General features: G+C 60.7%; 1 protein-coding gene across 19 annotated transcripts in view; it reads right to left on the reverse strand.

The window, feature by feature from the left end:
• Positions 1–159: 159 nt before the first annotated feature.
• Ccdc187 (coiled-coil domain containing 187) overlaps positions 160–24,105 on the reverse strand; it is a 39,816-nt gene continuing 15,870 nt past the window's right edge. For 2 of the 19 annotated variants that reach the window (XM_087182667.1, XM_087182663.1), the window contains exons 11-27: positions 23,205–23,299; positions 20,596–20,751; positions 20,078–20,172; positions 19,658–19,798; positions 18,610–18,734; positions 18,398–18,489; positions 14,459–14,535; positions 13,958–14,136; positions 13,228–13,318; positions 11,972–12,111; positions 10,125–10,267; positions 8,973–9,049; positions 8,699–8,768; positions 8,065–8,204; positions 7,649–7,749; positions 7,253–7,305; positions 2,662–6,788 (exon numbers count right to left, since the gene is read on the reverse strand). In XM_087182667.1, the coding sequence (XP_087038793.1) occupies positions 4,831–6,788; positions 7,253–7,305; positions 7,649–7,749; positions 8,065–8,204; positions 8,699–8,768; positions 8,973–9,049; positions 10,125–10,267; positions 11,972–12,111; positions 13,228–13,318; positions 13,958–14,136; positions 14,459–14,535; positions 18,398–18,489; positions 18,610–18,734; positions 19,658–19,798; positions 20,078–20,172; positions 20,596–20,751; positions 23,205–23,299 (3,733 nt within the window). In that variant the 3' untranslated portion in view covers positions 2,662–4,830. Of the gene's footprint in view, positions 346–523; positions 1,308–2,661; positions 6,789–7,252; positions 7,306–7,648; positions 7,750–8,064; positions 8,205–8,698; positions 8,769–8,972; positions 9,050–9,282; positions 9,384–10,124; positions 10,268–11,971; positions 12,112–13,227; positions 13,319–13,957; positions 14,137–14,458; positions 14,536–18,397; positions 18,490–18,609; positions 18,735–19,657; positions 19,799–20,077; positions 20,173–20,595; positions 20,752–23,204; positions 23,300–24,105 lie in introns of those variants that run through there. The other 17 variants (XR_015439721.1, XR_015439719.1, XR_015439718.1 and 14 more) reach the window with 17 other exon arrangements.

The following is a 24,105-nucleotide window of genomic DNA, read 5'->3' on the forward strand; positions in this document are numbered from 1 at the left end:
CCTCACGCGCCCCTTCCCTGCTAGGCCCCGCCCCCGCCCCGCCCCGCCCAGAACACGCGTGATCCTTCCAGGGCCCTGACCGCCAGGTTTAGCAAACGGAAAACGACACACTAGGTTAGATGTGAAGTCTGGACAAACAGCGAGCTGGTGGCACCTAAGTCTGAAATGTAAATTTAATGGGAGGTTCTTAGTCCACTTCTCAGTTTGCCTGAAATCCCTGTAACCAGCTGCAAGGTCCTTGTCTCCCACAGACCAGAGGCGCAGCCCTGTGGCTTGTGCTCTCGTGCGCAGGGTCCCTGGTGTTTTGATTGCTGGTCCTGATTTTACACACGTCAGGGTTCAACGCTGTGGCCAAAACAAGAAAGAAAGGACCCTCAGGTCAGGGCCCTTGGCCTCGCTGACGGGGCCTGTTGCTGAGGCCAGGGATGCCCTTCGTTCGCTGAGGGAAGCGCTCGCGTGAGGTGCTGGGGGAGGTGACCCACGGAGGAGCCCTGCGCTCTGTCCCTGCCCCTCCTGCGCTCACCGCTTTCCTGCCCTGTGCCGAGGCCTGGAAACAAGGCGAGGAGAAAGCAAGCCTGTCCCTCTGGGCCTACAACAAGGTGTGAAAGCCCGCAGTCCTGGAGAGAAGGGAGCAGAGGAAGAGGTGAGGGGCAGCCCAAGTGCAAGGCCCCGAGGTGGAGGCCAGGCAGGATGAGCTGGAAGCCCCCCCAGGCCACTGAGCAGAGGGTGGCGTCAAGCAGCAGGCAGAGGGCCGCTGTGGGACACCCTGTGCTTCCCCCCAGCCCAGCCTGCTGTGTTCTTGGACGTCGGGAGGGGCCTCGGCTTGGGGCAAAGGGAGACATGGGTCGGGGGACAAGTGCAGAGAAGCAGTTTGAGAGGCGTGGTTGCCATGGAGCGGGCAAAGGAAGGGCCTCGGAGACTGATGGGAACCTGGGTACGTTTCTTGGAGTCTCCGAAGCCACTGGAGGTGCTGGCGTGGGAAGGGCTGACTTCCTGAGCCCTTGGTTTGGGCAGGAAATCCCGGGCATAGGACCAGCTCCACCCGGAAGGGGCGTGAGCTCCGCCAGCTCCCTGCCCCGGCAACCAAACACCCAGGTGTGGGCGTGGGAGGTACGTTGGAGCCAGTGCCCCCGTGTTCCCCAGCAGCGCCCGGCTGTCACTTTCCATATGTGGCTATCGAGTGGCAGTCAGAGCTGTGCAGGGAACGGAATCCAAGGACGACTGGGGATGTAGCTCGCAAAGGCTGAGTGCAGGGTGGGTTTTTATGCAGGGGGTCCGAGATGAGCCGGGTGCAGAAAGACAGATCGCTGGGAAATTAAACGAGGGAGTTAGCGGAGAAATAACCGTTTTCTATGAAAGATAATGACTTCTCCTGAGACCAGTGTTGAGATTTATTGGGCCGAGTGGTTACTGCAGATCAGAGCCCATCTGCTCGAGACCTTGGAGGGAGGCCCCTTGCCGGAAGCCCTCACGGTCACCGGCTCTGCATGCCAGAGCCGGCTCCGTAGGGACATAAAATGTGTCGGCCACCTGATGGATATACTTTTCCTCCGCACTCCACAGTCGTTTTATAGCACCGGCCCCTGGGGTGCTGTCACAGGAGGCGTGGCCTGGCTTCTCATTAGTTCCCAGGCACAGCCTCCCCTCAAGGGCACCGTGCCAGAGGCCGAAATGACTCTGGCAATGTGATGTACCCACTAGGCCCCCAGGCAAGATCCTTCTGGGGAGACCCCTCTTCTCCCACACGTGCACCCCTCCACTGTGCTGAGCCGTCAGCGACAACCCCAAGCAACGAGATTGGGAGTTGGTATTGGATTTGAGGAAAATCTGCAGGGTTTTGATGTAGGAGATTTATTGCCATGCCAAACACGTGTGTGTAAAATACATAATTTCTCTCACACAGCCTCATAAATCCAAAAGGGTCAGCAATAAATAGAAAAAAAAATTACAGACTAATTTGTTCAGAAAACTAGAAGAGAATCAATAAGACAGCTGTAGCTAAAAATGTGCAGTGAAGTCTCACACGGGACAACTTTCCCCAACTGGAACCAAAGCTCTCAGGACTGGGAAAGCCCGGGACAGAACCAGGTGACACCGTGGCTGGAGCCTCCCTGGACGAGACATGTCCTTGGGGACAGGTACCCAGGAAGACCTGGCAGGTTGTGGCGCCAGGAGGGGCTCTCTGGGAGGAGCTCCTGCCTGGTGGTGGGAACTCCAAGGGGTCCCAAGGGTCCATCACCAGAGCGACAGGGCAGAGGGCACCACAGCTCTGAGTCCTGGGGCCTGGCACCCAAAACCCTGCTCTGCCAGCTTCTCCCACTGAAAACACAGCACGCATCAATGCCGCATAAGGGATGGGCTCATTATGTACTGTAAACATGAGCGAATACAAATAAAAATAAAGCAGCATAGATGCATGAAAATCTGGGGCCCTGGGGCCCCCGAGTGCACTTAGATGAAGGGACCCTGTCTCTTAGCTGGGTGGGTCTGAGCCTGACGGGGGACAGAGCCCTGCACCCACTGGGGGGCTGTGCATGAATACATTAAGTATTCTAAGGGTGCTAAATTCTCCATGTGTACAGTGTAAACAGGCAAATTTTGTGGTACAGGAATTATGTTTTAATAAAAAGTGTTTAAAATGTATGCTGGGGATTTAGCTCAGTGGTTCCACCACCGGCTTTTTTTTTTTTTGGTACCAGGGATCAGACTCAGGACCTTGCTCTTGCAAGGCAGGCACTGGAACCACTGAGCTAAATCCCTGGCCCCCCCACCACCTGCTTTGCAAGCCCGAGGTCCCTAGTTTGATCCTTGATACCAAAGATAAAAACCAAACCAAAAATAAATAAAATAAAATAAAATGTAGCATAGCCATGGAAACTGGACACTACAGAAGTAGAAGAGGAGAAAAGAATAATTTCCTGAGAATAATCCTTTCCTGGTTTAGAATCCTTAATTCAAGTAGGTTTGTTTTTTTTTGGTACCGGGGATCGAACTCGGATCCTTGCACTTGTGAGGCAGGCGCTGGAACCACTGAGCTAAATCCCCGGCCCTCAAGTAGGTTTTTAAAAATTAATTTGAACTGACCCATAAAGACTCAGAAGTTGGACATATTACTGGGCCCATGTAGTGTTTTCGAGTGTCCTGGGGTCCACTTCCCAAAGCTGCTGTGTGTATAGCTCCTCTGTACCCTGCCCTTTCATGGCACATTGGCTGCTGCCAGGGCTACAAATTACTTATAAGCATATTTGAGGTTTTGGTTGTTTTTTTGTTTTGCTATTTTTTTTTTTTTTTGGTACCGGGGATCGAACTTGGGTCTTTGTGCTTTCAAGGCAGGCGGAACCACTGAGCTAAATCCCTGGCCCCATTTTGTTATTTATTTTTTTTTCCCACTGTACAGTTCAAACTGGTCTTGAATTGACTATGTAGCCCAGGCCGGCCTTGAACTCGAGGTGATCCTCCTGCTTCAGCCTCCTGAGAGCTGGGATTATGGGCATGCACCACCACACCTGGCGTTTTGGTTGTTTTTGTTTTTGAAGTTCTAGGGATGGGACCCAGGGCCTCACACAAGCTAGGCAAGAAGCTCTGCCACTGAGCCACAGCCCCACCCCTTTTAGCATTTTTTTGAGATAAGGTCTTGCTAAATTCCCTAGGCTGGCCTTGAACTTGCAACCTTCCTGCCTCAGCCTCTGAAAGATCTGGATTATAGGCTTGTGCCCAGCTCCTGCATCACTTGTGATGATAAAGATAAGAAGTGAGTCGGTAAAGATGCATGGACAGACAACAGATAGCCAGACAGACCCACGGATGAATGATGGGTGGTGAGTGAGAAGGTTCAGAGAAGTGACAGACAATAGCAAGCACACACGCGCGTGTGCACACACTGCTTCAGGAACGGAAAGCAACCTCTGAGACTTCCTGTCACAGCTTCCAAATCCTCTCAGGAAATCCAGACCCCAAAGCTGCTTCCACTGTAAAAGCACTGGGCACTGGGCTCATGCAAAGCCACTGTCCTAAGGGCACGGGAGGTAGGGTTCAGCTCAAAAATAACACAGAGACGCCCCCCACACCCAGCCTGGTCAGGGGGACTTCCGTCCTCCACAGCACACCCTCAGACTGTCAGAAGGCGAGGCCTAAACTCTGCACCATCCATGCCCACCTGCCCTGTGCTCCCGGCCAAGACTCTTCCCTCTGTGCTGGCCACACAGCCTCTGCCAAGCTCGCCTCTGACTCGGGTCAGGGCCCTTGAGAAGCCGGAAGAATCGCAGCCAGTGGATGCCTGTCGAGTGACTTCCTGCACAGCCAGCAGCAGGGTGGCCACTCAGCATGACCATCTCGCCCACAAGGGAAGCTCCAGCTTCCGGAGGCGTGCGTGCACGCGCATGCACACACACACACACACACACACACACACATATTTACAGTGTCATGGTTTATGTCTACATGTCCCCGGAGCCTCATGCGGTCACAGGGCTTGTTCAGAGGTGGCTGAATCTAGAGTGTGTGATGCTGTGATTAAGGGCGTGTGCTTGCTCAATCAGTCCACCGATTGGTTTGGTGTCACCCTAATCCGATAGTCCGGATAGGATAAGAGGGACAGAAAGAAGCTGTTAGGCTCCCTTGTTGCTTTTGCTACCATGTGGGTGCCGTGACTGTTTCTCCTCTGAGATGTCCCTCTGCCATGAGCCACCCTGTCTGTGAGCCAGCCGATGATGGACCGAAATCTCTACAAACTGTGAGCTAAATAAACCTTTCCTCCTCTAACTTTGGGTGTTGGGTATCCTGTTTCAGCAAGGAGAGAAAGGTGGCTGAGACACAGTGACTTCGCAGTGTCTAGAGGCTGCCCCCAGGAGCCAGCCCTGCCAGCACAGCCATGGAGTCACACAGGATCCTCTGGGTGAGCTGGGTGGACACCAGGGTCACCACCTCGTCCCTCTCTGTGCCCAGATCAGAGCAGGAGCCCGAGGCGGGGCTGGAGGCCACGTGTTCCCTTGGGAGCTCTCTGCCCAGTGAGTCTTCTGCCCAGCGCCTTGGGCCTTCTACACCCTCCTCACCAGGGCGCCCAGGGGACCCACAAGCCACCCAGGCCGCCACGTCTTGGGGAGCGGCTGAGAGGCTTCCTGAGCCTCCCTGGTGCCCTGCACTCTCAAAGCACTGCACCTCTTCCTGGGGCCCAAGGCGACTGCCCGAGGCCCCCTTGAGGGCCCAGGGCCCCACACCCAGCACATCTGGGTCACCAGCCACCAACAGCCCGGTCACATCCTGTGCTGCCACACAGGCTGCTCTGGACGGAGGCCGGGGCTGTGCTGATGCCCTGGGGAGCCCCCCACAGACACTGGCTGCACCCTCACCCAAGGGCGACTCTGGCCAGGTGACCTGTTCAGACCGCTGGCCACCCACAGCCCGCATCCCCACCGCAGACCCTGATCCACCCAGTTTACCCTCAGGGCCTCCCCATGGCCCAGGCAGCCCCAGGCAGAGCCCCGACTGCTGGGGACCCAGTGACAGAGCCTGCCTCGGGGCCTCCTCTGACAGGGACACGTCCTCAGTGGTGATGGAAGTGTCTTCCTCCAGCGGGCCCAGCGAGTCTTGGGGAACCATGGCCTCCTGGGGAGGGGAAGGGAAGTCTTCGGAGCAGGGCTGGGCCTCATCCCCATCACTGTCTGTGCGGGGAATGGGAGGCGGTGGAGGGAGGTGGGCGTCCCAGGAGGGGGCATGTGGGAGGTCCCCACTGCCATAAGACAGTTCCTCATCCACAGGGGACAGAATTTCAGTCAGGAAGCCAGCATTGGGCAGGGGCCCAGCTTGCTGTGGGACTCGGGGGTCTCCGTTCCCCGTAAGCCCAGCTGCCTGGCCCTCAGCTACAGGGGATGCCAGCCCACAGCGTACCTCAGGCCCTGAAGAGGCCTGTGGAGGGCTCCTTTCAGAGCACAGGCTTGGGCCAGCAGCCTGGGGCCGCTCCTGGCAGCCAGCCCCTTCAGAAGCAGAAGTCCCTGAAGGAAATGACAGTGACAGGTCCAGGTCGCTGGTAGAGGCCGCCTCAGGGGACGCCTGCTCTGTGCTCCCTGTGTCTGACCCACCGCTCAGGCTCCGGCTGGTTCCAGAAGGTTCCTGTCCCTGTCTGGGGCCCAAGGCAGGTACAGCCATGCTGTGTTCCAAGCTGGACAAGCCAGGAGGCGAGGAGCTGCCAGAGGTGGGCTCAGCCCCCGGGCCAGGTTCTGACAGGTTCTCTTCAATGTCCTCGTCCCAAATTTGGCTGGAGGCCTCTGACAGCTCTGACCCAGACCTTGGAGAACGAACATCTTGGGCAGGCAGTGGGCAGCTGGCCTGTGAGGAGCTCTGCTCTGGGACTAAGTCGTCTGCCACTGCTGCCTCCACTGGACAGCCAGGCAGGGCACCAGCCTGGCCACATTCTGGTCTCTGCCAGGTCACCGGCCCTGCACCCCCAGGAACAGCACCCGGCTGAGGGTCACCCTGGTGGAGCCCCCAAAACAAGGGTGGGGCAAAGTCCTCGTGAGCAGACAGCTCCTCGGACCAGCTGGGCTCTGTGGCCCGGCTGCCCTCGGCCTCGGGGCCAGACAGGGAGAGGGAGCCGTCAGAAAGCTGGACCAGGGTGGCTGTGGCTTTCTGAAACTCCTGGAGGGAGGAGCAGGACAAGTCACACGCAGAGCCTGCTGAGGACATGGGGGACGACGCTGGGGACCCTGCAGACCCCAAGGGGAGCCCAGCTGCAGGCCCGGAGCCCAGGTACACAAGCATTCTTGCCTCCTCCTCCAGGGCTGCAGGAGCTGCTGAGACAGGGTGAATTTGGGGACACCCAACAGCTGTCACACCCTGCATCTAGGAAGCGGCCCTGCCCCCAGGCTCCCACAGCCAGTGGCTCAAAACCAGGGCCCCAAACGAGGCAGGAAAGCAGGACGGTGCCAGCGTGTTCAACCCTTTCGACCACAGCCAGCTGCACATTGCCTCTGCCAACGGCTCCCAAACAGGTCCACGGCGTGGACGTTTGGAGTCTGAGGAGCCAGCTACGGCCACGACTGATGCCGTGTCTGCGTGGCTGCTCCTCTGTGACAGGGATGGGCCCAGCCTGGGTCGGGCTACAGCCCCAGGTGGGTGAGAGCAACAGGAGGGCAGAGCTGGGAGCTTCGGGGAGAAGCCCGGCTCAGATCTAGGACCTGGGCCTGGGGTGGTCCTTATGTGGGGGCTCCAGGGTCCCTGACCTGGCCTGGGGACCCTGGAGAGGGCAGGGGGTCACCTGGGGAGGCGGCCAGGGGGCTGCTGCTGTCCTCCTGCTGACAGGCCTCTGTCCTGTAAGCACACGGTGGGCAAGTCCTGGAGCACCCCAGGAGGGGACGCTGTTCTCCCAGCCGCCGCCCCCCCCCCCCCCCCCCCGCTCACAGCCAGGGACACACAGCGTCAGTCAGCCTTGCCACTCTTAGAAACATCCCTGCCAGTCACCTCCCGCCATCCGCACTCCCCAGTGGGCCTCTGTCTTTGGGCACCATCTGGATCCGGTGGCAGATGGGCACCCCAGAGAACTCAGAACGCCCTTCCTGCACCCAAGGCTGGGGCTAACACTGGGCAACACCCCTCTCCACAGAAGGGCGGCAGACTGAGGAGGGAGGCCACACCCCCTGCCTGCACCCCGCACCTCTGCGCCCCAGGCGGCCCGCTCTCCACTTCCAGGGGTTCCTCTGTGGGGATCCCGCCACCATCTAGTCCAGCTTGGCATGTGCTTCCTTCAGCCACCTGCTGGGGCATGGAGAAGCGGTGTGTGGGGGTGGCCATGTCCCTGAGCTGGCGCCGGGGCCCTGTCCTTCCAGGCTACCATGAGGAACGAACCCCACTGGAGAGGGCCTCAGAGACCCACTGGCCAGACGCCCCTGCCATGAAAAAGGCTCTCCTGCCTGCATGTGGAGTCCTGGGGGGTGGAGTGTTAGGGTGAGACCGGGAGAGTCTGCACATCTCAGGGAGCCTCCTGGAAGGCCTCACATGAGGGATGAGGCGCCCCAAGGCCATGCAGCAGGGCCCCCTAGGAGTGCAGGTGCAGGCCACACCCCAACTCACACGTGCTTCCCGGGCAACCGGAGGACCATCTGCTCCCGGGCGTCCAAGGCCTGGCCCCTGGGAGCCGCGAGCGCAGCCACCCATGCGAGTCGGGGGCCTCTTCCCGGGCCAGCAGGCTCTGGGCTGTGTCTGAGGGGCCCCTGCGGGCAAAGGCACAGCCAGCTTTTCGCACAGGCAGGGGCGGGGCAGGCTTGCCTGGAGTCCTGGAGCCCCATGAAAAGTTCTGAAAATTCATGGGGACGCAAGACTGCCTCGTGGGATTCGGTCTGTGTGAGGACACAGAAACATCCAGGATTGTCAGTGACAGGCAGTTCCGGAAAAAAAGCTCAGAGAAAATCGCTTTAAATTTAGAGATCTGGTTCCCCACTTGGGGGCGAATCTCGAGATGGAGGCTGGAAACCCTCACAAGCCTGTTCCTTTATCCCCTCTGCCTCCTCCGCAGAGGAGCAGCCAGGTCACCTCCCACAGGAAGTCTTCTAGCCCCGAAGGGGTCTGGGCCAGGGCCAGGGGCCACCAGTGCCCGAGCCTGCCCATCCTCTCTGCTGTCCTCAGGGGCCTCCTCGTCTGGGGTCGGCTCCACTGGGTGGGGAGGAGCACACAGGGCAGGCACACAGGCCACTGCCAGGGGTCTTACCTGGGGGTGGCTCCGGTGCCTCCTGTGGCCCAGGCTGAGCTTTGGGGGCGCCTCCCTCTGCCTCGAGGGCCTGCATGGACAAGGCAGGGGGGAAGATGCCCTGGGTTGCAGGAGCTGCAGTCAGGCAAGACTGCGACGACCAGGAGACGGGCAGCACCACAGAGGCAAGGACACATGGGTGCCCAGGTCCCGACCAGCACCCAGCCACGGCGGGCAGAATGGGGACCCCACCCAGGCCCGGGCCCTGGAAAGGGCTTCCTGTGGACTTGCATACAGGAGAGGCTGAGTCCAGCAGCTGTCCAGGGTCCAGCAAGCCTGAGTGCCGATGGTCCAGCCGGGGGATGAAAGACTCTGGAAGACGCGGTCCCAGCATCACAGCTGCTGGGATGGACTCAGCACCGTGGCCCACGGCGCCTCCCTCCCTGGGGCCCAAAGCTCAGTGCATCCCAGGCCCCCACTTCTGGGAACCCCACTGCCACTCCTAACACCACCCCTTCTGCGCCTTTCTCTCTTGTCAGGTGTGAGGCTGAGCTGCCCTGTGCCGCTTCAGACAAAGATGCCTGTGTCCCAGAGGGGCCACCCACCCCCATGCTCCTCAGACTGTGATGCTGTCCCGTGGGGAGCCCGGCGCCCTCTGCAGGTCACATTATCTGCCGCAGTCTCACTGCTGAGACCAGCACGGTCACTGGGGAAAGGTGAGAACCGGGAAAGCCAGGGCCAGGCAGGAGGGTGAAGGTGGGGTGCTCGGGGACAGGACGGACTTCTGGTCTCTGCGTGCAGGTGGCCGGGAGGAGGCGTCTCTGCCGTGAAAGCCGCCCGGCTTCTGGAGCTCTGTCCCCTCTGGAAATGACTCTACCTGGCCCCGTCCCTCCCTGTACAGAGGGGCTCACAGGCCAGAGAGGGGAGGGGAAGGAACATGCACGGGCAGGATGGGGCACAGGCTGGGGGCCGAGCTGCTGTGCTGGGGCCTGGGAGGCACTGGGGGCAGGTGCGACTTTTCCAGGATTCCTCCCGGCAGGAAGACAGCAAACGAGCTGACCCGTGGGAACAGGGAAGGGCCCGGCCATGGCAGAGGCCTGAGCTGGGGAGTCCTGGATCCAGGGCAGGGCACACCCAGGCCTAACTCCACCCTCCTGCCACCTTGGCAGGGCTGCACACGGCAGGTCTGGTGACACCCAGGCCTCCCCTTGGTGGCAGCGGGGGTGCCTCTGAGCCGAGCCACCTCCCGGGAACCTCTGTGAGCAGCAGGGCCCGTCCGTGTCCCCAAGTCCGGGGCCCAGCTCTGTGTAAAGCTGAGCATGCCCTGTGCCACACTCAGACACAGGCAGGGCGGCCCTGGCCATGCAGGTCCACACTGGCACGGTGGGCGGGAACACGGGTCTGTCTGACCTGGGCCTGCTGCCCTCCTCTTCCCCCGCCTGGCTACCTTGGGCTAAAGGACTGCCTCTGTCCTCGGGCGGGCTGCTGGCCTTGGCTGTGTCCTCTCCCCAGGCTAGCCTCGGAGGCTGCTGGTGGCCATCGGCATCTGAGGGCGTCTCAGGTGTCCCCTCCCAGTGCTCAGAGGCCAGGCTGCAAGATGGGCTGCAGGTCACGGCCCTCCCCACTGCCCCCCCACTGCCCCACGGGCATGCCCAGCCCTGCCACAACTCTGCAAGGCCCTGACCCGGAACAACCTCATGCCTGGTCCGACAGTGGCTGCAGCCAAGCAGAAGCCAGATTCCTGCCCCCCCCCCGCCCCCACCGACAGCTCTCCGGGCAGATGGGGCTGTCTCATGGGGGGCACACGTGGGGGGAGATGGCTGCCTCCAGGCAGCGAGACCCCGGAGGTTTCTGGTGGAGACTGACTGCTCTTCCTGGGAGGGCTGGGGGAATAGGGCACCCCAAGCTGCTGCCAGGTCCTGGGTATCCCGTCCTGCCTACCTGGGCCACACTGCCAGGGCAGCAAAACTGCCTGTCACCCCCTCCAGGTAGCAGGCAAGGAGGGCAGGTGCTGGCCCTCCTGAGCCCTTCTGGTTAGGGTCAGTGCCGGGCAGGCCCGCCTGGAGCAGCTGCTTTCTCACCTGTACCCCAGAACGCAGACAGCCTGCTGCCCCCACCCCTGGGCGGGCCTGATGGTCTCCCCCAGATCCACACTTGGGCAGGGAGCAGGCAGGAGGAGGGGGCTGGAAGGAGGGCAGTCCCCTGTGTCCTTGGTGCAGGAGCCAGCAGCCCTGCAACCGCCCACCGGGCCCCCAGGCCCTTTCAGAGGTCTCTCCTCCCGAGCCCTCCCTGGCACCCCAGGTCTCAGACCAGGGCCCGCACCACTGGTGTCCTTGTCCTCGCCGATTGCTGGCTCCCTGGGGTGCAGGGGGCACAGAGGCTTATTCACTGATGGACCCCATTCCCGGCACACTCCAAACACAGGAGAAAGCAGCCAAGCTTGGTGCTTTTCCCCGGGCCCTGACCCCAGCACAAAATCAAGCCACTGCTCAGGGTGGGCCTGCAGGGGACCCAGTCTCTCCTGCCTCCACCTGCCTTTCTCTACCTGCTCACTTTTGACTAGGCTTTGCCAGTGTAACAAGAATAGCTTCAGAGCTCAGGCCTGATACCGCTCGGGGACCAGCCCACCCTGTCCAGCCCCAAGGACAAACTCTGGGATTCTGGGGCTGGCAGTCAGCCTAGGAGCCTTTTCAGAGCCCATGACTTACAGCTGACTTCGAGGAATGCTGCCCAGGAGGAAGCCCAGGAGCTGATGGCCTGGGGGAGGCTCCCTGGGTGGCAAAGAGCTGCTGGGTGGTGACAACCTCCCCAAGGCAGGCAGGGGGACCCAGTGAAGGCCTCAGGCCAGGGGCGGCTTCCAGCTCTGCTCAGCCCCACAGGGTGCTCTGCCTTTACCGCCACCAAGGGAACCTCCCTGACTCAGCCTAGCAAGGGGCCCTCATCTCTTTGTGTTGCAAACTAAGGCCCTGACCAGGCCTCAGAGAGGGCCCAGGCACCACCAGCCACAGACAGCCCCACACCAGCTCCGGGAGGGCCACACCCAGGCCACCTGCTGCCCTGAGCCAGGCTGGACACCTGCTGTCCCTCCGCACCCCTCGGCAGGCTTGGGAGATTCCCCATGGCCACGCCCAGCAGCCACAGAGCCGGAAACACAGCTGCTGCCTGCTCCTTCTCGGTCCCTGCAGCTCTGGGCTAGCTCTCCGCAGGCTCCCCCAGTGCCCTCAGGGTCCCCCTCCCCAGGAAGGCGCAGGCTGAGGGGTGCTGAGCAAGGGCCAGGGCCACCTGAGGACTCACCATATGACCTCCGCATTCTCAGGGCCTCTCTGGGCTCGTGGGCTGGCAGGGCTGCCAGGCCTGCGTGGTGTTGGGGCTCCCTCCAGTGGGCCTGTCTCAGAGGGGGCTTCCCAGGCCGCCTTGACTCTAGGGCTGGGACTCTAGGAGAGACAGCAGAGGCAGCGGGCGTGGCCTCGTCCTCAGAGAAGCAGGCAGGCGTGTGTGGCAGCCCTTGGTATCACGGCCCAGGTGTCCCCATGAGTGACACCAGCCGAAACTGCATAGACTGCCTTGGCAGGGCCTGCACCCTGCTGAAAAGTACTCAGAGCCCGTGTTCCACCCAAGGCTGGCAGAGGCCCTCCTAGCAAGCTCTGGGGCAGTAAAGGGTCCCTGTCCTACAGTCCCCCTTGGGGCAGGTGCTTCAGAAAGCCCTGTTCACTCCCCCTGAAGGGAAGACCTCAGCCCCACAACTTAGAGGCACATCCCCCCATCCACACAGCTTTCACGCTGGCTGCTGGTTCCAGGGACCGCCGTCAGGGAGGAGCCCCAGGCGCAGGCCAGAGGTCCCCACTCTGTCCTTCCTCCACCACTGCCTGTGCTGAGTTGAGCGCTGGCCCCTCCAGCTCCTTCCTGCTAGGTTGCCCACCTCCACCAGGGCTTTCTCCACGTCCTCGCCACCCATGGCCACTGAAGGTCTGTCTGCTCCTGCAGGACCCTCCAGTCACCTCAGCCCACAGCTGCACAGCCCCAGCGGAGCACCTGCCTGTGGTGGGGCTGGGCCCTCTGTACTGTGAGAAAGGCCTTCGGGTGCTGCACCAACCCATGCAGGTCCCACAGGCCCTGGACTCCCCTCCGCACCTGCCAAGGACCCCAGGAGCCCGGCCGGGGAAGAAGAGGGCTGATGAACAGCCAGGGGCGGCAGGCAGCCTGGCCTCTCCCTGCCACTCCCTGGACGCCGGCTCCCCCAGGGATTGGCAGGACGACGCTGGAGTGCTCTTCCCCAGTGTCCCCGCCACAGGGCTGGCACACCCTCCCTCTCTCCACGTCTCCTTGATTAAACCCTTCCAAGACCCAGGGCATGGACACTACCGCTCAGATGCCAAACTGAGGCCAGTAAGAAGCTGCACCTGCCCTGCAGCCAGTGCCACCCTCCACCCAGTCCCCAGGCACACAGGGTCGCAGGCGGCCATGGAGGGTGCCAGGGACTCAGGGACTCACCGGCGGAGGTGTGTCAAGGGCAGCAGGCCTCCGTGCTCCCCACCCCAGCCATGCCGTACCTGCCGCCCCTTCTCCAGCCTGCTGAGGGCCTGCCTTGTCCTCTCCCACACGGCAGCCCCTGTGGCTCGGTGGCCCGGGCTCCCCAGACACCTGGGGGAGCGGCAGGTCAAGGTCAGCTCCACAGGCCTGCAGGTGGCCGTGGGAAGCCACAGAGAGGCACCCGTGCTGGGCAGGCTCCACAGCCACCCACCCATGACTGACCACCTGACAGACACCAGCTCCACCGGCTCTGGGAGCCAGGCCAGAGGGGCTCAGGTGGGGCTCCCCACAGCCTAGGCCCGTGCACTGTCAGGAGTCTTGGCCTGGGCTCTCACCGCGGGGGACCCCACTTCTGAGTTCCCCCTAAGGAAAGCTCCGCAAGAGTGCTTGCCAGCTCGGCTCCGGGAAGCGTGGAGAGCCTCCTGGCATTTTAGTCTAGGGGCACAGAGACAAGTACCCTGCAAACCTGTGCACAGACCTGTGGAGGGCCGTGGGTGGTGTCCACTGTTTGTTTTGGGGACACTTTAAAGCCTTATCTCCTTTTCTGCAAACACCTATTCATTACTACAATCAACAGTTATTCACGGAGGACTGGACGGGGCCGCCCGGCCATGGGGGGCGTGGTCAAATGCGTGGGCGGGCCTTCTTGGATAGGTGGAGCCAGTGCGGCGAATGGGCGTGGCTATTGGATGAGGCGAGTTCTACCAGGCGGGGCCCGTGGGCGGGTGGACCCGGCTGCGAGCCACTCACCCTCGCAGATGCTCGAGCCAGGCCAGCTCGGCGCGTGCCATCTCCTCCAGCGCCATCCGGCGCAGGCGCAGTAGCGCGGCCCGGTGCTGCGCGCGCAGCTCCTCCTCCCGCAGGCTCTGCTTCGGCGCCGCTACGGAGCCCGCTCCTGGCTTGGTGCTCCGGGTGCTCCCCGCGCTGCCCTGGGGGAGGCACACGGAGGACGCGTCATCGCTGACCACCCAGGTGGCTCCTGGCGCTCTCCCTGACTGCCCGCCCGCGGCACTGCCCCTTCTCTGGCCGGCTGTGAGCTCCCGAGGGCGGCGGGACCTCAGCACCTCCGTCCACGCCGTGCACTTGTTAGTGCTCTAGAGGGTGCCGGGAAGTCCGTGCCTCTCCAGCTGGCCGGGTGGGTGGCCAATGTCGGGGAGCACCTCCCAGCCTGGCCCGGTGGAGACCCCAGCGCCCTGATACCACACCCCGTGTATTCACCCCGGAGCTGTGCCCCTGCCCCGCTGCGCGTACCTGGTGGCCGGCGCTGTCCCGAGGGCTGAGCCTGGCCAGGGGCGACTGGGCGGGGGCTGGGGCCAGCGCGACCAGTCCTGAAAGAGAAAGCGAGTGGGGTTGCGGGGGGGGGGGGGGTCAGGTGGGATGGCTGCCCATGTCCGCGGCTGTCTTTCCGGGAGGTGGGTCACAGGTGGGTGTCTGGGGCTTCCACCCGCACACAGCTCCACACCAGGTCCCGGAGGCAGTGCTGGAAGAGCCCTGCAGCGCATGGGAAGGCAGCCCTGCTGCCACCTGGCTTCCACCGAAGGGATACTGAGGCCAGAGGGGGTGACGTGGGTCCCGCATCAGGGGTCTCGCATCAGGATCCCCGCCAGCTGAGCCCACGTTCCCAGCTGCAGCGGCTGTCTGGCTGCTGACCTCTGCTGGCCGTGACCAGAAAATGACCCCATGCTTCAAAAAGTTACTTCGCCAACAGTCAGGGGACTGGATTGTGGGCTTTTCATCCCACCTGAAACAACTGAACAAAATTGCATATGTGGGCTCGTGTATGTGCACGCGCGTGTGTATCCAGACTCATCGGGAAGCACAGTTGCCAGTGGACATCGAACACCAGTGACCTTGATGGCTGCTGGAAAACAAGGGAGGTGAGACCCACGATGTGAACATTTTACGGCTTGAGAGTTTCCAGGCCAAGTGCAGGGAGGGAAACTGAGGTAAAGAGACAGAGCTGAGTCTGGGGTGCCCAGCAGCTGTGGAGTTGGCAAGAGAGTCTGCCTGGGGTACTGAGTGGAGAACCCACCTATTAGCCCAGGACAGGAGGCAACTGGAGGCTGGGAAAGACATGTCCGGGGGCTGGAAAGACAGAATTAAGCCTGTCTCCACCAGCCGGCCTGGACAGCGCTGTGGTTCGCCACTGGCAGGGTACACAGAACATCCTGCCCTGGTGCGGGGAGTCCGAGACCCTGTCTGGGTACTGACCTGGCTTCACCTAGACAGTGAAAATCAGATCACCTCCAAATAACTGCTGTCCCGAGTGGAGTTAAAGACGTGTAGAAATGCAGAGACACCCAGACCCCACGTGGTGAATTCCACCAGGCCCAGTAGGCAGGCAGGGATGCAAAAAGCATTGTCCACAAAGGCAGGGAGCGTCGCTGAAAACTGACCCAGGCCACACAGTGTGAGAGTTTGTAGGGCTCATAAAAGCTTTTATAGCTTTTCTCCATGTGCTTAAAAAGTTAAGTGAAGTCGAGGCAGAGGTCTGCAAAGTCAAGCCCAGGCCATGTAATTTAGTGACTTTGGGACCCTAAGAGATGTCATAATTTTTAAAAAAGGACTGACTGTGCAGCTCAGTGGGAAGACTTCAATCCCTAGTACTGAAAAAAAAAAAGAAAGAAATTAAATGAATCATGGAAGACGTAAAAGATCGAAATGGAGCTCTTAGAAATGAAAATGTACAAGCGCAAGGACCTGAGGAAAAATGCTGGATGGGGTTAACAGCAGATGACACATGGCAGAAGAGAAGAGCTCACAGCTTCCCGTGTCCTACTGCGTGGGTATCCGAGTTCTCACAGGACAGAAAAAGCATTGGAAGAAATAGGAGGGGGGAGTTTTCCAAATTCGAAGAAAACAGTAAAACCTCAGGCCCAAGAGTCTCAACAAACCCCAGCACAGGGCACACGGAGAAGTACACGAAAGTGCATTCTTATCAAAGTGCTCAACCAGGGACAATGAGACAGAAGTAGCCTAAGAGTACAGACACCGCTCTGTACAGGGAGCAAAGTGACAAGTAAAGAGGAAGCCCCAAGTTTCTCTGCAGCAGTCAAGAAGACAAGGGAATGGAGACGCCCCTGTCCTGTGCACCAGGGCTGGGGACCAGATCCAGGGCCCCCCACGTGCTGGGCAAGTGCTCTACCCTGAGCTCCATCCCTGCCCTGGGTGATGGTTTTAAAGTGCCAGAATAAAGTGTCCACCCAGATCCCCGGTTCTGCAGTGTTCGAGCAAAATTGGCCACAGGGAGATGGCCTTAGAGGAACAGTTCACACAGTCGTCAGCAGCAGACACACACTGGTCACAGTGAGGGGCGTCTTTCAGGTGGAGGACAGGGGTGCCAGCTGTGTACTGGGGACAGTGACATGGCAACTTCAGGGTGTGAGTGACCAGAAGTGGTGACCTGGTGACTCTGGGGGAGGGTGCAGGGCCCCACGTGTAATTTAAAATGGGTAACAACATACTTGACTCTTAACAAAACAATAGCAATGTATCGTGGAGCTTGCAGCACATTTAAAATAAAATGGATGATGATATTATCATAAAGTACTATGAGACCCTCATCCTGTGGGTGGTGTGGTAGAATATCACCTATCACCCAAAGGGAGACTGCATGTAATATTATTAATCCTAAAGCAATTGCTACAATAACAAGGAGTTATGGCTCACAAGCCAGTGATGGACACAGGATGGAATCGGTAAAAAAAACTTTAATCCAAAAGGAGGCAGAAAAAGTAGGATAATGGGAACCAAAGAAAACAAGTGGCAGGATGTAAACTTCAACCCTAAATCACATGGGTAATCTCATTTCACGTGCATAGAGGAAGCACCTCAGTTAGAAGGCAGAGATTGGGTTTAAAAAAAAAAAGCAAAATCCAACAGTATGGTGCTCACAAGAAACACGTTTGAAAAGCCAAGGCACAAATAGGTTGAAAGTGGGCGGGGGATTTAGCTCAGTGGTGCCACCGCCTGCCTCACAAGCACAAGGTCCCAAGTTCGATCCCCAGTACCAAAAGAAAAAAAAAAACCAAAGAGGTTGAAAGTGAGAGGGTGAGGAAGGAGATGCCCTGTAAACCCAGTTAAAAGAAGGCTGAGTTGTGAGGGACTTCTCCATTGATTGTGCCCAAAGCAGGCTGTAGAGTGAACCCCACAATTGGCTTGTTTTGAGAAGTGAAACGGGCAGAAGCCTACCGGCCGAGGTCAGAGTGACTCTTAGCCAAATTCCAGTCCCAGTGTTAAAACTTTCTTTACAGGCTGGGATTTAGCTCAGTGGCACTGTGCCTGCCCAGCAACCGGAAGGTCCTGAGTTCGATCCCCGGTACAAAAAAAAGAAAACTTTCTTTACCAAAAAGATAAGGTTAATTGTTAACCACAACCTATATTTTGTCTGTTCTGTTTCTAATTCAAGAATGCTTCATCTTTTCCTTTACAAGCCTTGCCTGCGTCAGTAACGTGTCCATAGCAACTATGGGTCCTCTCACGTGGCCCCTTTACCTCAATCTAACTATGATGTCGCCAATAAATATTGGCAGCTCTGGGACTTCAAGGCCTTTGCTCATTCAGCCTTGCTTGCACAAGCACTGGTCATCCTGGCTCCCAGTATCTCTGTCTCTTTAACTCCGTCTTTGAGTTTTCTTTTACCCTTGTGTCTCGAAGCACTGAGCAGGAGATCGGAACCCACCAAGGGTGTCTCTGATACCGACTGGTCTGTGGATACTAAAGTAGGCTTTGGGGCAGAGCACCTTGCAAGGATGACCAGGGTTCTGCCATAGAACGGGGGGGGGGGGGATCCATGAAGGGCCTGCAATTAACCAATGCAACTGCAAGGGAAACTAGACATCTCACAGCCACAGTTGGCTGCTCAGCACCCTCTCAATCCCTGGGTGGAATGGGGCAGAAAACCCACAAAGATCCAGGCAATTTGAGCAACACCTTAACCATGGGAGTCTACCTGACCTCAGGAGCTCCCACCCAGCCATGTGAACACACATTCTCTTCAAGAGCACGGAAGGGCACCAAGACTGGCAGCCCTCCAGGCTGAGCCCCTCGCTCAGGGGACTCGGAATCCCACTTGTGCTTTGTGGACAGAGTGACAGGAGAGTCGGCAGCGAGTGTGCTCACATCGTGGGCCAGCACTGGGCCCGACAGCTCCTCCCTTACCTACCAGCACAGGTGACAAGTGACACTCACCTGCAGAAGCCGACTTGCCCTCCACGCTGGCTTGCCCCTCCTCAGGGACCCGGGAGGACCCGGTGACCTCTCTCCCCAGGGCTGGGGGTGACCTGTCAGGGGGAAGCGCACCAGAGATGGGGCCATCGGGGCCACACCTGACACCTGCCCCAAGGCACAGCCTGCCCGTCCTCCTCATGCCAGGAGGATGGCGGCCTCGGGCTCTGCCTCACCTGCTCCTGGCCAGCATGGGTCTCTGGGCCAGTGCTGTGGGCTCTGGGCCCACATGGATCTGTGGCTGCTCCGGCTTGGAAACCATTCCTGGCCTGGTTTGGGCCCCGTGCTTCTCCGTCAGCCTCTGTGGGGATAGGGAGGTGGTGCTGCCGGCAGTGCTGTGGGGTGCAGGGGGCAGGGGGCAGCTCACTGCTCCAGCAGCAACATCAGGGGTCTCAGAGGGCTGGCCACAAGGACAGCAGAGGGACCCGTGTCCAGCAGGCACAGAGCCGGTGGGGGGCAGGGGGTGATGGGAGCCCCAGATGGGGAAGCAGCAGCTCGAAGGACCAGGGAAAAAGCCAGCCGGGCATCCGTGTGGCTGAGCCCCTGTGGCTATGATGCTGGACTCCAGAGGAGGAGCAGAGCACGTGGTGGGGGAAGGAAGGGAGGGAGAGAGGGGCCAGACAGGCATCTCTGCACTCTGGGTCTGAGGGGTCCTGTGTGCCCACACACATGTGCACATGTGTGCACATGCAAGCAAGGCTCCCCGGCTCTGCTGGCATCCTGGGAATGCCTGTCCCAGTGTGCTGCAAGTGTGTGTCCTGCCAGCAGCCCCTGGACGATGGACAGTGAAGACAGAGCCATCCCCTCACGGCTTTGTCCCACCAGCCGGGTCGCAGCTGCCAGCTGGTCAATGCCCCCAGCCCAGAGTCACCGCCTCTGAGCAGGCACCTTCTTCCCCTTCGGGGCCAGGCATTGGGCTTCCCATCTGATGGGGTTCAGGGATGCTGGCAAACAATGGAGTCTGACCCTCCAGCTCCGGGGCCCAACAGTCTGAGTCAAGGACAGTGGAAGGCCAAGGCACATCTGTGACCAGGTCTCATCCTGGCCTTTGGCGCCCTGGGGCCCGAGTGGCCCAGCGTCTGGCCCTGCTCTGAGGCTTTGCTGCAGGGTGGGTCACCCGTGAGCCCACATGCAGCCCACGCACGAGCTGTGCCCTGCTGCCACGGGTTTGGGCCAGAGGTGACAGGGGCCGTGGGGAGGGACATGCATTGGGGAAGGGCTGACCTGCAGCTGGTGTTTGAAGAGCAGCCCCTCCAGGGCCATCTGTGTCTCCCAGACCTCCTGCTCCGCTCGCTGCCGCAGGAGAGCCAGAGCCTGCTCCTGCTTCCGCTGGTCCAGCTGCAGCAAGATCTCACGTCCTGGGTCCTGCTGAGGACAGGACCCTGCCCCGGGCTGCCCTGTCCTCTGGAGAACCCACCTGCTGTCTCCCTGGGCCTCCCCATCTGTCCTGGCCCCGCCTCTTCCCATCTCTGTGTCCTGATTGCAGAGTGGGGAACAAGCGGGCTGCTCCTAAGTCCTACAGCTCTGTGCTTTGGATCCTTGCATTCAGCCTCAGGGCCAAAGGCTGCTCCCAGCTCTCCCTAAACAGAAGCAGCCTAGGGGGACACAGCTGTCCTTGGCCCATTGTCACAGGCTGGGACCCACCTTCAGTGACTGGAGGAAGCTCAAGGACTTCAGCTGGAAGTTAGCAGGGTGCCCACCTCGGCCTCTGGGGTGCGGCCCTCTGGGCTCCTGGGGACCTGTGGGCCACAGAGTGGGCAGTGAGTGACAGGGAGGCCCTGGGCCTCTCTCCACCTTGCAGCCCTGGCACTTGCTCCACAGCAGGGCACAACCTCTCCGACCTGCAAGGAAACTGAGGCACAGACAGGAGGAGGACCAACACCCAACCTCTGGAGCAGGCTGGCATCGGCCCGTCAGGAAGACCCCTGACCACACACTGTGCCCACCCCAAGGGGCTCCCTGCCTGACCCCAGCCCCAGTTCCTCCCCAGGTTCGCAGGACAGGAGCCACCAGGAAAGCTTGGGTCCTAGGCTTGGCTCCAGCGTGCACTTGGAGCCCTGTGGGACACAGCAGTCTACTTCCCTGGAGGGCAGGGTCCTCCTGGGGACTTTGGATTGCTCCTGGGCTGCGCGCCACTACAGAGTTCACCCGTGTTCCTGTACCCCGGCACAGCAGAGGGGGCTCCTCCTTCTTTATGGCAGCCCAGGCACCCAGCTCTGACTGTGCTTTGTGGAGGCTGCTGCCGGCGGACAGGGCTCTTGGGCAGCAGGGTATGGGCAGCGGCTCTCGCATGGTCTCTGCCTGGGTCCTGGTGACAGCTGGCAGGGATGCAGAAGATCAGCTCAGGCCCGGCTCAGGCCCTCTGCTCTGGGTCATCACTGACTGGGGCAGTTACCAGCGCCCATGCCCAGTGCCCAGAATGCACCACCCTCCTGGGCCTAGCGCTCCTTCCTGGACAGAGCTCAGCTTCCAAGCAGCTAAAGACCTGTGAGCAATGGCCATGCCAGAGCCAGGCCCACAGAGAGAGGTCGGGCAGGACACGGGGGCTCCCCAGGGGCCCCCATCTAACCGACTGCCGAGGGAAGTGAAAACATTTGCAAACTCTGGTTTGGGGTTTTGTGTTGTTCTTCTATTTGTTGTTTTTTGCAGTGCCTTTGCACCGAGCTGCATCCAGCCTGTTTCTTGGTTTGTATTTAGAGACAGGATCTCACCAAGTCAATGGGTTGCCCTGGCAGGGCTTGCTAACCTCCTGCCTCAGCTGAGATTGCAGGCTGCCCTGCCCGGCGTGCTCTGGGCTTGTGTGTGTGTCCTGAGCTACCATTCCTGTGCAGAGGAAGAAAATCCTCCAGGAATTCTCTTCTGTGGCCCTTGGGAGAGGCTGAAGGAGGAGGGTGCCCACCTCTCCCTCCTGCACTGGGAGCTTCACAGGGCTGAGGCCCCAAAGGCCTCCCAGCCATGCAGCCCGAGGAGGGGCAGCTTTGGTCATCTCTGGCCATGTCAGCACCCTGACAGGTCACCAGGAGCATGTGGACATGTGGCCCTGAGCTCTGAGCCATGGGGCAGGAGCAGCAGCTGGCCCTGAGCTGGCCAAGCAGCCCGGGAGAGGCCAGGGTCATCCCAGGTACAGAGGTTGACCCCAACTCACTCCTGACTCTGCTCGGTAGACAAGAGCCCCAAGAATTTGCCCTCTGCCCGAAGCAGGTGGTGGCTGAGGACCCAGCTGGTTTGTTTCCTGGTGGCTCTGCACCGGGCCTGCCGTTGTTGCTCCTAGGAACCACGGCCTCCCCAAGACAGGGTTGCAGGACCCCCACCCTTGGGGGGCTGACTGCAGAGCAGCCAGCGCCACACCTGCCACTTGGGTTAAACTTGAACAGAACGTAAACTTCCACCCTCAGCCGCACTGGCTGTGCTTCAGCAGCTGGACGGTTGCGTGTGCCCGGTGGCTGCCATCTTCGCCCCATCTGGCTGCAGGAAGTTCTGTTGAGCAGTGTGCTGGGGTCAAGCACAGTTCCCTGGGATGGTGCAGCCTCAGTGCTAGCAGCTGTAACAGTGGGGTCAGAGGGGCACTGGGCCCTCCCTGGCTGTGGATCTCAGGGCTTGTGCACTCTGCCCCCACCCCGCTCAGAGCCGCCTCCTGGCACAGAATGCTGAGCACTGTGCTCTCTGCCCATCTTCCTGCTGTGCCTACCACACAACACCATGACAGGGCTTGGGTGCCACGAAGTGCCGATGGCAGGGTGCTCGCCAAGCTCGTGCCGTCCCTGGTAAGCAGTGGGCTGAGAGACCCTCTGCACCCTGGGGCCTAGGAGAGCCCCTTCCCCGGGAGGGAGCTTCCAGGAGCCAGAGGCACGGAGCCCCCACTGCATGCCCCAGAGGTGCACCTGCCTGCTCAGGAATGAGGGGCATCTTGCCTCACATGCACACACGGCCCCCTCTGCCCCCCACAGAAGAGCTGGCCCGAAGTTGCCGGGTGTACCCTCTGGGCCCAGGGAGGATGCTGCGAAGGGAGGAACCCCTCCAGAAAGCCACCCAGCTCTGGGCTGGGACTGAAATCCTCTGTCCCAGTCAGCTGTTGGGTGGAAAGCCTAGGGCTGTGCTGCCTCCCAGCCCCTCTCCAGCTGCTGGAGCCCACTCGCCTCGCTGCCTGGCAGGGAGAGGCCCTGGAGCGGCACTGGGTCACAGCCGGCCCCTCCGTGCACCACTCCTGTGCGCAGAGCCTGTTCTTTACACAAACCCAATGGCGGCCCACAGCCCTCGCTGCCAGGAGGCCTCCCACCCGCAGCCCGCAGGCTCTGCCAGGACGAGCCCCAAGCGTGGGCCACCTGCCTCCCCAGGGCCTTGAGGCTTCTGGGACAGCAGACCGGGCACCTGCAGATCCCCTGCCAAGCGCCAAGACCTCAGCCCCAAGTGTTTCTTCACTGTAACCCAGAAACAAAACACGTCCAAGTAGCTACAGGACAGGCCGAGCCCTGAGCCGGTGGCCATGGGCAAGTGTTGTCCACGGGAGCCATGCCCTGCAGTGTCAGGAGCCTGGCTGTGCACAGGACAAGTGTCAACCCCACCCAGCCACATGCCCCGTGTGAACAGGAGCATGGAGCCGACAGCGAGGCCCAAAGCCCGGGAAACACTTTAATACGGGGATGCGGACGCTGAGTGCGGGGGAAAGGCTCCCTACCCGTGTGGCCACACTCGCTCTAGGCAGTGGCGGGGGTCCCTGGCAGACGCCCCCGGCCACCGGGCCAGCCAGCCCAGGGCCTCTCTGCAGCCTCACCCTTACAGCAGCTCCGGGGGGTCCAGGGGGTCAGCAGGTCCTCCAGCCTCAGGGAGCCACAGGTGGGGCACGGGGCAGCGGGTGCCCCAAGCGTGCTGGAGACACAAAGCACAGGTGGGCACGAGGTCAGGCTGGGAGGAGGGGGCCAGGGACTGTACCCCACTTGCGGGACTCCCACAGCTGCAGGAGGGTCAGACCCACAAACAGCGAGGCCAGGGGAGGACCCGACCCAAAGCCCAGGCAAAGGCCAGGCCTGTGACCTGCAGGGCAGCTGCAAGAGATGCCAAGTAGTGAGCACAGCCGCACCTACACCCTGATGGGGTGCTAAGCCCGGGACGGCCCAGGTAAGGGGCCCAGCACTGGGCTGCAGGGACAGCTTTGGGGTGTGGAGGGGGGCTCAGGAGGGGCTGCTTGTGGAGTTAGGGTGTCCTCAGAGCAGTGTCAGTCCAGGAACAGAGCTTCAGGGACTCCATGGGGTCACAGGGCTCCCCTCAAGAGCAGGAAGAAGCTGAGCAAGATGGGGGTCACAGGGCAGGAGCCCAGGGCCCACAGAAGGGACCTCAGATGTGCCTGCGTGACCTGGGCCCCAAGAAGGCCGGCTCAGACCTCAGTGAAGCAGATGAAGGAGCCGTGATGGGGACTCAGACATGGAACTGGGGTCTGCAGAGGCAGGTGACAGGGGGCCAACAGCGGTGCAGGGATCGTGGTGTCTCCCACGGGCTCAGGCCCAGCACAAAGGGCTGTTTGTGGGGGACCCGGTCCTGGGGCACCGCACTGCCCAGTGGACTCAGCCACAGAGCTGTCCCAGAGCTGCTGTGTGTCATGGGGCATCCCTGCCCTGGCCAGTGTCAGAGTGGGCTTGCCTGGTCCAGATCTTGGGCTTGGGATCCACTGACCCAGC

This window comes from Heterocephalus glaber, unplaced genomic scaffold, assembly GCF_053883595.1.
Source record: "Heterocephalus glaber isolate CG9 unplaced genomic scaffold, H.glaber_assembly_v1.0 deba00001479, whole genome shotgun sequence".
NCBI classification, from domain to species: domain Eukaryota; kingdom Metazoa; phylum Chordata; class Mammalia; order Rodentia; family Bathyergidae; genus Heterocephalus; species Heterocephalus glaber.